Raw genomic sequence first — 14,533 nt, forward strand, 5'->3', positions numbered from 1 at the left:
AATATGGTTGTTGTTAAACTTGTTGAATGCTGGTATCGAACTCATGCGGAAGCGGCTTTAGATTCTCAGTGCTGTGCTTTAACCCGCTGCGCCACCAGGGAGGGCCAAGATAATTATTTTTTAATGGGAAAAATTGGTTGAATGCTTAATATGGTTGTTGTTAAACTTGTTGAATGCTGGTACAAGATTTTTTTACAAAATTTTACCCTTTGCTCATAAAGTACTTTTAAAGTGGATCATACTGTATTTACTACTCATCATAAAAATCACCAGTGATTATATCTATTATTTTATAAGAAGATTTACAGTCACTTTACATGAATAAAATGGTGTAAATAAAACAAGTAAGTTGCTATATTAAATAGAAAAAAGTTTTGATCATTTCTTACCTGTCATCGAAGGTTCTGTAAGTATCTTGCAGAGTTGAAGTGTGTGCATCCCAATAGTATTTTAGCAGGTCATCAAAGCTTCTAAAAGGTGACTGCAAATGCTACAGCAAATAAAAGAAATGTCTTCATAGTTGAGCAACTATAACAATTTTCCATACAATTTAATCTTGTTCACATTTACAAATTAGCCAGATTCTATGTGAGAGGGGCATTTTGTTTCAAGAATTAATTTGTATAAATCATCAGTGACCAACACTCTGTAAAGACTATAATAATCATATGTTATTAGTAGTAATATTGACTATATTTCTAAGAAATGAGCTGCAAGTATTTTCTCCAGTCAATATTTTATACTGGTCATGAGAACTCTATTTTTTGCATATTATTTGGCTTTCTGCTATCATAGTTGAAACTGCAACAGATTAAATAAAGGGAAAATTTTTATTAGCATATTTGTTTTCATATAGTGTTCTCATTTATAGAACTTGTAAATCTATCTTTTCAGCATTGAACTTAGTCTTTCTCTATGCTTAGCCAATGTATTTTATTTTGAACATTTGATTTTGATCATGACGTTAAGTGTTTAGTTCTACCTGTATGTCATCACAGTAATTTAATTGAAATGCATTTATTGTCTGTTCTATAACTAATTCCATAATCATATTTCTCCAAGAGTTATCTTTGGTTGACCAGATGATTCAGTTAACCAAAATAATCTCTCTAGTTAATAAGATCCTGTGTTTTCATATTTATGTCTTAGGGTGAGTGAGTGCAGACATTTTATGTTAATGCTGTATTGGAAAAGTGGGTGTTATTGATATGTAGTATCCTGCTGCATTGTCCCCCATGTTTATTGCTGTTTTATTTACAATCAGAAAGACATAGAAACAACCCAAATGCCCAAAAGTGGATGACTGGATTAAAAAGATATGGGACATATACACAATGGAATATTACTCAGCAACCAAAATAAATAAATAAATAAATAAATAAACACATGCCTTTTGCAGCAACATGGATGGAGCTGGAAAAGATCATGCTTAGTGAAATAAACCAGAAAGAAAAGGAAAAATACTGGATGGTTTCACTCATAGCAGGAGTATAACGGAGCAGGTGAGAAAATAATAATAATAATTTTATGGGAGTGGAGTGGGGAATGGGATCAAAAAACAGTGGGGGGAGGGAAATGCACTGGACTATGGTGATGGCACATGGGTGATTTGGTGATGGGAAGCCCATGGGGATTACAACTGAGATGGAAAAATGTCCAAAATGATGTAAAAATAAACTATTACATTATTTTAAAAAATAACCTGCTGCATTGTAATAACATTGATGTAACTCACAAAACTCTTTATATTTTTAGACTTAGGGAAATATATAAAACACACAATAAAACAAGATAACAGGCACTTGAATAATTCTCTTCCCACCTCCAAACAGAGTAAGTTACAAAACTTAAAAAAAGAACCTGGTAAAAGACGTTCCACTTTCTCATCAATTCTGGGTGTGATGACTGGCAACTAGAGAGATTAAAACAGAACTTTGTCTGCTCTACCAGTGGCGGCAAAAATAAGACTTGGTCTGATGAGATGCCCATGATGCCAGAATCAACCGCAGCAAGGAAAGGTAAGACACATAAAAAGTAATTTATATCTGTAAAAGCAAAATAAAAATTAGTATTTTAAGCACTAACAAATGTCACAGAGGATATTTTAAAGTACTTTGTAAATCACAGAACAACAACTCATAGATTGGAATATTTATGAAACAACTGCAAAAAACAAAATATATTGTAAAAAATTAGAAGATACATTTTAATTATGCTAGTATTGTCTCTGACTGAAATCTTAGATTACCAGTTGATAAAATGGGATGTGGTATATTAACCTGTGGCATGTTTATGGGTTTAAAGATAAAGACACTTGGTCTGAGCACAGAGAGAAACAGCGTTCCCCTTCCTTTGTGGGAACTGTGCTCTAACTTCCCGTGCTGACCTATCAAAGGCAATCAACCGTGTTCTCTGCAATCCTTTAAGAAGATGAAATCATGATTGACATTGTAACTGCTAAATCCTAGACTGTGACATTAAGACCACAAAGTACACAATGAAGTAGGTTTTATTTTAAGAGTACTGTTTCTTTTTTGTCTCAATTCAAAAGAGTTTAGGTTGAATACTTCCTTTGGGGCAAAGTTATTACCTATTTTACTTTTAATGAACCTACCAGCCCACCAGCTGTCCACAGAGATGCACAAACGATTGGATTCATAGCCACAGTGTGTCATTTGCTTGGGATCAGCTAATCTGCCTAGAAAAGAGAATACAGGGACGTATTTTGAAACTGGTTATAATTGGCACTTTCAACAATTGCATTGTTCATGAAAATGCATGGACATTTATCAGCCGACTATCTACTTACCACTCTTTACCCTTCCTTTCCCACCTCTAACCAATTTTGTAAACCAATTTATTTCCTTTCTCTAATTTTACAATTTTTCTACTTTTGAATTATCTTGGAGATTTGTTGCACTTTTATTTTCTCTTCTCTACTTACCTTCAAAATGTGGGAGGCAATTTGCAGAGACCTGAGCCAAACCAAATGGTGATTCTGATGTTTACTAGTTTGACATTTGCTAATAATTTATCACTTATGTCTTAATCTCCAAATCTGTAATTTATGATATCACCAACATCATAAATAGGTGACAAAAAGCATTTCTCCTAAAGAGTATAGTTTTAGCCAGGTCTTGCTTTGTAATGAGAGTAATAAGGGCTTGAATATACCCATTCAGTCTCCATCTGTCTACCAATGACATCCAGGTTCTCTGAGGTTGACATGTGCTCTAAAGTAGACTTGGTGTTAATGACTTCTCCTGCACCCCGGTTATTTTAACCCCACGGAAAACCAGATCAATAAGAATAAGGCTTTGGTCTCATGACACTGCCTTACAAAGATGGATTACTTGTTAACCTCAGTAACTCCTATACGTAGCCACTATTCGACCCTCAGATAAACCTTAATTTATTTATATGTTTTTCCCATGAGAACTGAGAAAATTTGCTAGTTGACAGTGTTATCAGTATGGAGTGGGAAGAAGGCACCTCTTTCTTTCATGAGATTTTTCTGTAGGATGAAATGAAAATTACTTGTAATTCATGAATCTTTGGCCCTAAAATATCTATTAACTAAAGAATGGAATATACTTTCCTTTCCAAAAGAACCATTTGCTAATAAACATTCTCATGAAAAAGGTGCCATTTCTTGCCAATCACCTCTATCCTCGTGTACAAGTAATCACAACTAGAATTTAAGAAATTCAAACTAATTTTAAATCAACTTTTGATTTTAATGGCTATCTCTGTGACCCTTGACTTCTTCCCAATGCTGATAATGAGCCTGGTATCAAGTAAAAATTTAATAAACACTCTTAGATGCTTCAATAGATTAGCCATAAAGTCTTTCTGTGTATGGCAAATATGTCGTAATACCCCAATACAATAGCTATTTAATACAGGCAGCATATAAAAGAAGGATTTGGAGAAGAGCAGCAGAAGTAGAAAGCATAGTGAAGGGAAAAGAAAGAAAACAATTTAACACACTTCCAAAACCATGATATGATATACTGAATCCCATTTTCCCACTTACTTCATGGTTATGTTGATAGATCCTAAGAATGTAAACAAGAATCAGTCTTACCTGAACTATATTGCCAGCCATGTTGCAAAGCCAATCCCCATAAAATATTCTGTTCACCTCCTGCTGCAAATCTTTCAAAAAACTTGGCTGTATTGTTTATTAAGATTTTATATGCCCCTATTCTATCAAAATATGTCCATGGATCAATAATGTATGTTCCATTCTCTACTTTATAGTCACTAAACTGACCAGGACTCTCCTTCCACAGAGGGGGATACAGATCTGACAGACTGGATGTTCCTGCTAAAGAAGCAGAGAAACAACCAACTAATACACAGATCCAAGGGTGAAGCAAAGCCATCCTTACAACACTGGAGCTTAAGCTTGTGCACAGACTTTTATTGGGAAATAGAGGAAGAATCGTGGTATTGGCTTTTAGCCCACAATGTCAGCATTCTGTTGTTTTCCCATGAAGATGGTAAAAAAGATAGGAATGCCTTTTCAATCAAAACAAGTTGACTTTCTCTTAAATACCATCTGCAACAGAGCTTGTTATTCACATGACAGTTGAAATAAGTTCCTGGAAACTTGAATGTTAAATAAGTAAATATCTTACACAAATTTTAAAAACTACTATTATATCTCATTGTATTCTTGCCTCTCAAATTAAGTATGAGACATTCATGACCTTATTTATCTAGAAATGTAAAGATGTGGCATTTACTGGATGTCTACATAAGAGTTTACATATTAAACCTTAGATTTTAAAAAGCCCTTGGAAAACACTTGTGCATTTGGCTCTCAAAATTCTCAATCTCAGGTAAATGAGAAAGGTGATTCATTGTGCCCAGACTGTGCTAGCGATGTAGTTATGTTTAACATGTGTCTTCCTTGTAGAGTTTGCAGGTTTTATATATAATAGCCCCCAAACTGCTGCTTGGACGTTGAATCCTTAGTGAGTATCTTGAGAAAAACTATCAGGCATGCATTGCTACATTTTTCTTTATGAGAAAAAAAGCTAAACAGTTGTACAGCTTTGGTGGAAGGGGTGGAGGGTGATATGGATCAAATTGATATATTGTTTAATATAAAAATAATTGAATTTTGGAGCTTCTGCTTCAGAGCCTAGGTTAAGATGGCCTATAGTACTGTAAGTAAGACTACTTGTCCAGACAAATCATCTCTGGGTTCCCTAGCTTACATTATGATTATATAATATACCACCAATGACATTAGGATGTACCCTGCTCATTAAGAAAAAAAAAAAATGCCTGTAATAGATTGCATGGAAAATTTGAATTAAGTTGAAGATTGATATTCTAGGACTTATAATAGTGGGCAAAGATATCTGAAAAGATATGAAAGCCCCATCAAATGAACTTTCTGCTGTAAAGAAGAAGCCTGGTGTGCCTGTATATGAAAAAGACCAAGTCAGTTAATGATAAAAACTAATTAGTTCCCGATTTCCCTTTTTCCTTAGAATTTTAGCTGAGAAAGTGGTCATGCAGAATCAAGGTTACATTTCCAGTATCCTGTGCACAAATAACCAAGCTACTAAATGCTGGAATAGAAATAAGAATGATATCCACATGTCATTTAAAAAGAAGGCATAGCCTGGATCAAGAAGATATGCTACCAATACACGATGGAATATTACTCAGCAATCTAAAAAGATAAACTCATGCCATTTGCAGCAACATGGATGGAGATGGAAAGTATCATGCTTAGTGAAATAAGCCAGAAAGAAAAAGAAAAGTACTGTATGGTTTTGCTCATAGCAGTAGTGTAAAGGATTGGGGGGTAGGGGTGGGAAGCAATTGTAATAAAGAAAAAAAACTAAAATCAACAAGCAACTATAAACCAAAGGTATTCTTTGGGGATGGAGAGGGGAATAGGATCAAAACTGGGATGGGAAGAGCATACAGGTCTATTGTGATGGCACATGAGTGAATTGGTGGTAGGAAGCCCATGTGGATTACAATGGAGATGAAAAAATATACAAGGTGAAGAGTGATTTTAAATATATATCTTTAATAACAATAATAATAATAATAAATGTAAATAAATAAATACAATTAAAATATTTTTAAAAATAAAAGAGAAGGTACAATACTTTCTTATCCCTTCCTTTATGTTGTGGCTTGGATCATGGGCATCACACCATCCTGACATCCGAGGACAGTGAATCATGTTGGGTATGGCAGAATATAAAACGGAAGGCAGCCTGAGAACCAGGGAACTGTGGAAACACGAGCTGTCCCTGAGTACCTCCAACCGGATTTTTGCCTGAGGAACTCTTTGTATCTCATTTAAATCTTTGGATTATTTGGACTTTATTTACACAGCATGAATATGACTACCTCACTAAAAAGAGAAAAGCTCAACTCTAAGTATCACTAGAGACTCCTGTTTCACAGAAGGTCACACTCCTGACATAGTCCAGAGACAATACTTCTGAGCATTGTGGAACAAGAAAAGAATATTCTAGCTTTTGCACTGTTGGGAATGTGTATCTCTGCCCGGACAGGACCTTTCAAAGATTGGAATCAGTGAACATTGATACTTAGTCACTGTGTAAAACCCTGAGGGGAGAAATAAAGGAAACAGAAACATCTGGAAAAGTCTACAAAACAAATCTGAGGTCATGTTTGCAAGTTTCAGGAAAAAGCAACATGAGCTAACACCCTGACTGTATCCCCATTAATAAAGGTAATTTTAAGATAAGAGATTCAAACACCATTTTTCAAATACTTTTTATTTATATCTTTTAAATGACTGTGTATTCCCCATAAAATTCCTACCACCAGTTCATTCGTGAACCATCACCATAATTCCTTGTGCTCTTCTCTCCCTTCTTAAGCCTTTGTATTTAGATTTTATTTACACAACATGAATATAACTGCCTGACCAAAAAGAGATGCAACTGGAAATCTCAACTGTTAGTATTACTAGAGACGCCTGTTTCACAGAAGATCACACTTCCTCAAAGATTATCTCTTATTAATGGTTGTCTGCTGGTTTTGTTGTTCTATTATTATCATTATCATTATTTTTTTCCCAATCCCTTATTTGATTCTTCTATATTCCTCTTATAAGTAAAACCATTTGATTTTTTTTTTCCTTTCTGGCTTATTTCACTGAGCATGGTTACTTTAAGCTCTGTTCATGTTTCTGTGAGTGGCATGTATTCTTTTGTGATTGCTGAAGAGTATTCCATTGTGTGTATGAACCATTTCTTTTTGGTCCAGTCAACTATTTTGGGGCATCACATCTTCCCAAACACATATAATCGAATGAATTAGTTCTGCACAATTAAGGGATTACTTAAAAATTATGAACAATATTTCTCCTTTACCAATTAATTAAATTTGCTAGCAACTGCTTGCCTTTAGCTAACTGAAAATATTAGAAAATAATTAGATATTTTCTCTACTTCGTTAATAAAAAAATATGTATGATTATTTTGCATGTACTTTCCCTATATAATGAAGGTCATAAACCTCTAAGCCAGACAACATTCACTCAAAGAAATCTGACATTGGTTTCTTGAGTTCTCAATTTAGCTCTGAAATGCCTTTTTCATAAATTCTTCTTTTACTAAGCTTTTATTTGCTTTACATCAGTGATTATTTCAGACAATAATAGAATTCAACAGTTTTACTTCTGTTATCGTATGTACTCAAAATGGCCTATATAACTAATTATTCAACTTTGTAAAAAGAGCAATATCAAGATGAAGTATTGGAAATTTTGTTTTGTTCTAGATCAAGAACACAAGCATTCTGGATATTAAATATTTATAGTCTATCTTTATATAAAAAAGGGATATATGGTTACACATTGTTACACATTTCTCTAAAGCCAAATGCCAGCATCCTACTTATTGGGGAAAACTCTCAAGATTATTCCCTTCAAAGTCAGATATAGGATTAAAAACTACTGTGACAGTCATTATCGTTAATTTTCTTTGATGAATTCTTCTCTTATCTAGGGCCTAGGAGGCAAGAAAGCAAAGTCATCTTCTGTGATGCAGGAATCTATAGTCTGTAGGTGAAGCTAGTCTTTTCACACTCTTTTCACACTCATGACAAAGGAACCAAAAAAAAAAAAAAAATAACATTGGCTAACCAGTCTGCATCTTTATATCCATTCTTTAGAAAAGAAGACAATAAATCCTACATTACTTTTCTCTAGAATCAGCATATTTTTAGATATGGAAAACTTACCCCTCCTGTCAAGGATAATTACATTCTTAATGGTGACGTCTCTGATTGTGCCTATGTGAACTAAATTCAAACTTGTGTTCATTAGTACAGCTCTCATAGAGTAAAATCTGTCAGACTTTCCCAGGTTCAAGTCTTCACTTTGGTTATCTAATAATCTCTTTGTGTAGCTATGATGGAGTGTTTACTTTGAGTTAGCACAATAAAGTATAGATAAAGAAACAAGAGGTTATTTTTGTAATGCAAGTGCTGAGACATCTAATTCAAGCAGACGAACTTGAATAAACATATCACCAGTCACACCACTACATAAATAATCAGGCTTTCTCCCCACACTGAGACGTCTTTGTTTCAGATACTAATTGATTTAAACAATTAGTTGGCCATTGTGGGAAGAAGGGGAGGTTCATTGTCCTTCATTTGTCTCACTTTCAGCCTGCGATTTAATTGCTACCCTTATATTTTAAATTTACCAATAGTGAGCCCACAGTCTATAAACCCTGGGTTCCCAACTTTGACCCCAATAAAAGCAGAACCCCACGCTCTTGCCCTCTCTTTTAACTGTGAACTCACTGTTTGGTCTATGTGTGTTGTGTAATTTCCAGGTCTTGAAAGTAAACTTTTATTTTTTCAGTTTCTTGATTGCTGCTCCTGAAAGGCATTTTGCAATCTTATGAACCACAGAGAGCACTATGGCCCAACAGAGGTTACTGGTAGACTGAAACAGCATAAAGTCACAGGTGAGTTGCATGCATTGAGAGCTTCATGATGGCCCTTGCAGGGGAAGTCATCATGTAGGTAGCTGGGGAACACCCGTACATAGATAACCTGTATGAGTAATGCCATCTAGGTATAAGCACCAGTCACTGGTGATCTGTAGAATTGCTAGGTGCTTTTGTGCATTACCTCTCTCCTATGTTGCCTACATGTCTAACTCATAAGGTTTCAGGTGCTATAATAATTTAACACACTTTCCAAAGCCATGTGGTTGAAACTATATGGATCAATGAGCTGTTCAGATCACTAATGTGCAATAGGATCCTCCATGACACAAGGCCAAAGACAGCTAAGGAGGGAAGACTGAACCATCAGGTAATTGTTACAATCCAAGGAGCTACTTGATGCTAATGGCATTAGAAGAATATTTCCCTGGGTGAGGAGGATGAAAGAGCTCCATCTGCAGCCTCTCAACAGTGGGTCATGCCCTTTCCTTGTATCATGACTAAGAAGAATGAGAATAGCCTTGCAAACAGACACTAATTGCACCCTGAGTAGATTTCTATGTCAACACTTCACTTATTACATTAGCTTTTCATCCCTGATCAGATGGGATATGATGTCTTCAACTCCTGGAGCAAATTTCTTTAAGAAAAAAATTAATAATGTGTGGGACTGCTAACTTCAGCAGCCTGTTTGGCCATCATTTTTGTTACCTGCAGCTCTGCATTCCTATACAAGATCAGAACTGTCTGGTTACTAAGTCACAGAAGCCCAATCTTACAAGGTGCCTTTCAAATCAACCAAGAACAGACAGCTGGATCACCCTGGGAAGGCTGTGCATCACGAGGTATGACTGGGAACACCTGGGGGGCTGGGGACCAAAGTATGACAAAGGATCCCAGATCAGGGTGCTTTGTTGGTAAGATTGGCACCATGGCTGGGGACTTGGGGTCTAGTTTTTATTACAACACTTGGTCACTAAGCAGATAAAGAATTGTCTGGCCAGCAGACTCATGTCCCATCCCACCCCCCAAGTCCTAGATGACAAAAACACATTCCTTAGTTTCACCTATCTTTTTCTCTTTGTCCTTCTTACCCCTCATAACTGATGCTGTATGATTATTCCATCAATGCAAAGGCCAGGATCTTGCTTGTTCAGCAGCATCCTGCGTGGTTAGCCTGCTCCACAACTCCCGTTTCTCAGTGTGGTGTTGCCAATGAACAATAGAGAGGGAGGGATTAGAAAACGTGATAGTGGGTAGGAAACATGATGGACGATGGTGGAGGACTGTGGTGCTTCTGTGGTGGGAAAACTATGGTGCCCATACCTGAGGGGAGAAATCCTAAAATAAACAAGAATATTAAAAAAAAAAAGGACAAGTGTAAATATCTTGAATGTCTATGCCATGTTATTTCAATCATAAAATTTACCAGCAAAATAATAACAATGACAACATGTTGACGACTCTAATGCCCAACAAATTATTCATGGTACTCTAAGCACAATTATTAGATAAATGTAAGTGAGATAAAAGATTGGTTGTAAATTTTTCAGCAATGATTTCCTGTGAAATGGATGCTTCAGAGGAACTGAAGCTATCGGGGCTTATTAGTAAACAGTCCCTCATTTAAAAAAAATCTACTGAGAAAGACTTGTACCCAACTCCGCCTCCGATGTCTTCCTCACCACCTAACCCCTTCCCTCTTTCCAGGAATCTCTGCTCATGGATGCCCCTCCCACCTTAAGACCCTGCTTGTTCTGTCCTCCAACAACCTGTGGTTGGGGCCCGACCCCGACACATGGCACCCTTATATGTGGGGCTTCAACAGGGATTCCAACAGGGACTTAAAGGGAAAAAAGAAAAAGAAAGAAAGAAAAAAAACCCTGAGCTGATAAGCATGCTCTAACCCGTCTTTTTCCTTTAAGAACATTTAGAAACGTAACAGTGACATTGTACAATCATGCTAGCAATTTTTTTAAATAAGAAGACCTTCAGTTTTAATTTTGATATTTCTTTGAATTTTTGTCTTTTATTTTCCTTGTTTTTATTTTATCTTTCAAGTTATTTTTAATCATTTGGGCTTATATGAACAAAACTGCAGTTACATAAAATTTCATATGTAGTAACTAAAAACAAACTGCTTGCATGTTACATGTTACATGTCTGTATGTCTTTTCCTTGTGTTTGTCTTGGCCTCACGGTGTTCTAAATTGGTTTAAATGGTGCCTATAGATATTGTAAACAAACAAAAATGTAATGTTTATGGTAACTGATTTGTTTTAAAGCTGGTTATATTTGTATAATTTTTTTTTGCTCTTATTTGGGTTGATAACATCAGGCAAATGGAAGTTTACCATAATTAAAGTTTAATATATATATATATATATTTAGTATAATACAAAAAAGGGGGGGGCTATGGTTTGGTTGTCAACATTGTCCCACTAAACTAAGCCAGAGTTTTCCCCCCCAAATTGAGATTGTCATTGCTGCTATTTTTTATTGTCTATTTGTGACAAAGCTTCCCAGAATTCTAAGTTAAAATATAACTTGGTAGTTTGTCATTTAGTTCATTGAAGGAAATTTTGTGGAACCTCAGTAGAGCTCCTGAGACACTCCATAAAATTTCTCTCTTTCTCCATAAAAAAGACATTCAGATCAATTTATCCAATTTGGCATATGTAGTAAATTAAAACTAAAAAGGAAGCACTGTCACTTAAAAAAAAGAAAAGGAGGTTATCCTGTGACAAACAACTGTAAACATTGTTTTTCTAAAATGTGTACAATTTTTTTGATATGTAAATTGTAAATAATGTTAGTCATTGTCCTATAATACTAGTTCAATAATTTGGTATTTACTGTACTGGCCAAACTTAAAATTTTACAAATACTAAAATTTTACTAGTGTTTCTTTAATAAATCTAATAATAGACTTTAGAGTTTTAAAAATGGTATCAAAAATCTACATAAGATAGATATAATATTTTAAAATTTAAGTTCCTTGGAAACCATCATATGCAATAGATTTTCCATTTGATCAGCTGGAATGTTATATATGTTTGTTTTTTATTAGAGATTGAGGGTATATAGTAAGTTGTAGAAGGTTTGAGGAAACGTAAATTTTATTTGCTGATTTGTTAAAAGTGTTAGTGGTGTCTGAAGATCTAAAAAAAGCAATTAAAAATGTTTGGTTGAACTTGAGTGTATGTAGTAAGTTGTAGAAGGCTTGAGGGGAAATAAATTTTATTTTCCTTGGTTTAGAAGACTGAAAATAATAGGTTTAAAGAGAAACAATGATATGTGTTTGGAAATATGAAATTATTCAGTTGATTTATTCACATGATGGAAGACTGATTAATCTTATGACTAAATGTTTTTGTTAAAATAAAATCCTAGTCTTAAAAAATCATCAAACCTTAAAATCACAAATATTAAAATCACAACAATCAGATTATAAATATACTTCTGTACATAATAAATTATGTTTTATTTGTTATCAACTACCTTAATTGTGATTCTCTCCACTGGGAGCCAAAACAGTTCTAACCAAGCTATTAGTTATGTACAAGAACCTGCTGACAAAATTATAAAAATAACCAGATATATTACTAACTTGTGGGTGAGGCTATGTTTCTATTTTTCTACAGGATGCCGACTCACTCTTCTGGATTCTGGTTAGATTAATTCAACACCATGGCTCACAGGCTTCCACTACTCCCATGAGAACTCATAGACCTTTGCTTTCTATAAATGTTCCACTAAACTACAGTTCTGCCCATTCTCCTGAAGATACTGAAGATATTTTGGTTCCTCCTTTGCTGGCTGTGACTTGAAATATCATAACTAATTGTATTGATCCCACAATTGTCTTGGTGACTGCTCATTAACCACCCTATGCATTATTGCACGTTGATTTAGAAGATAAATGGTATGATGCCTTGGTATATATACTCTTCAGCTGGTTAAATAAGCTTTAAATCATCTAAGAGATTAGTTGCTGCTTTAATTTTAAAAATTACTTCTCTTATAACAATTATTAGTTCTTCTGCTATATCTACTACTCCATTAGTACAAAAAATACATACATAAAAACACATGTATATAAATTGACTCAAATATTTTCACTGCATTGTATTTATAAGAACAAATAGTTAAAAAATTGGAGGCTTATTTAAATGTTTTAAAAGAGACTGTTTTATATGTATGCAATCAGATTTAAAATATTAAGACTCACTTGACCACTAGTTGTCACTCTCAATGCAAATGGATTTGTGTTATCTCCCCTGCCCCCCTCAGTACAACTCTTCTGTTCCATGGAAAAATGTTAAAAATTATTTACTTGCTGTATGGAATGTCCCCCTTCATACGTCTTCCTTGCAGGATGAAATTAAGGTTATTAGCCTTCCTTATACCCCTGCTGCCTCTCCTGCTGAAGTTGCTGACTCTCTTCTCTCTGCTCTTCAACATTATACCTTTACAACTGCTTGGCTCTACACTCCCTCCTTGATTAATTTTGGCGTTTCCCTCCTAATCATTCCCTCTCTCCTGTTTATATTTCCAGTCTTTGTCTGCATCCTCTTCACAGCCCTCAGAAAGACCCACATTGAATTAAAGGCATTTCAGCTTCAATTAAAAAACAAAAGGGGGGATGACACAAGCTATTGCAACTTCTGTCAATTGACAAATTCCAGATGGAAGGGAAAAGCTCTGAAAAATCAGAATTTCCATGCCAACTTATGTTACAACCTCCCTTTTTTGTGCAATCATAATGTAACAGGTACAGGTTTCATGGACTCCACCCCCACTCCAGATACTGGAACTACAAATCCCATCAATACCAAGGAGAAGCACACTGGGACGTGAGAGCGGAGCTGAGCAGCCAGGTTGGGATAAAACCGGACATGATGGCTCTGGGGTTCTTTTGGCTTGATGGTTCGCGGCTGATAGTTTTGGCACTCAATCAGTTTTCAGCGTGCTGGTGGAGTCCAAGTCAGCAGATCTGGAAGGACATCCTAGTTAACTTGTATTTCTCTCCTTCTTGCCCTGGGTTATTCCTTTACCTTTCTCCTTATAAATAAATCCATTATTTAACCTTTTTGAGTGTGTCCATAATACGATTGACTCGTAAGTGCGTGGGTGAAGACCTACAGATGGGCAACCCGATTCACATTGGGGTGCCCTGCAATAATAATATCAAAATATTCTGAGCAACCATCAGTTTACAACTGGATTGCCTTAGCCTGATAAGGCACTGATTGGCCCAAGCAAGCAGGTGTTGTCCCAGGGCAGGAAATTCCTCTTGAAGTCAAAAGTAATTTTACAATTGGCTGATTAATAAGAGAAATTGGCTGTAATAGAAAAATCAACTTTGTAAAACAAGGCAGTAATAGAACATGTTAAAAAATAACCAGAGTTAGCAGGTTATAAAATCAACACACAAAAGTCAGAGGCTTTCTTATACACAAACAACCAAGCAGAAGAAACAGAGATAAGAAAAACCATCCCCTTTTCAATTAAAACAAAAAGAATCAAATACCTGGGAGTCAACCTAAAAAAGGAGGTAA

General features: G+C 35.3%; 2 protein-coding genes across 2 annotated transcripts in view; both read right to left on the reverse strand.

The window, feature by feature from the left end:
- The window catches only part of LOC101621920 (protein LEG1 homolog), a 33,114-nt gene extending 28,726 nt beyond the window's left edge, over nucleotides 1–4,388 (reverse strand). The window contains exons 1-4 of the mRNA XM_004674108.1: nucleotides 4,088–4,388; nucleotides 2,615–2,698; nucleotides 1,861–2,045; nucleotides 390–490 (exon numbers count right to left, since the gene is read on the reverse strand). Of these exons, the coding sequence (XP_004674165.1) occupies nucleotides 390–490; nucleotides 1,861–2,045; nucleotides 2,615–2,698; nucleotides 4,088–4,388 (671 nt within the window). The remainder of the gene's footprint in view (nucleotides 1–389; nucleotides 491–1,860; nucleotides 2,046–2,614; nucleotides 2,699–4,087) is intronic.
- Nucleotides 4,389–10,660: 6,272 nt separating this feature from the next.
- LOC101622151 (protein LEG1 homolog) overlaps nucleotides 10,661–14,533 on the reverse strand; it is a 28,753-nt gene continuing 24,880 nt past the window's right edge. Inside the window, exon 6 of the mRNA XM_004674109.1 lies at nucleotides 10,661–10,815. Coding sequence (XP_004674166.1) covers nucleotides 10,661–10,815 — 155 coding nt within the window. The remainder of the gene's footprint in view (nucleotides 10,816–14,533) is intronic.

Source organism: Condylura cristata, unplaced genomic scaffold (genome assembly GCF_000260355.1).
Source record: "Condylura cristata isolate star-nosed mole 26May11 unplaced genomic scaffold, ConCri1.0 scaffold00001, whole genome shotgun sequence".
NCBI lineage: Eukaryota > Metazoa > Chordata > Mammalia > Eulipotyphla > Talpidae > Condylura > Condylura cristata.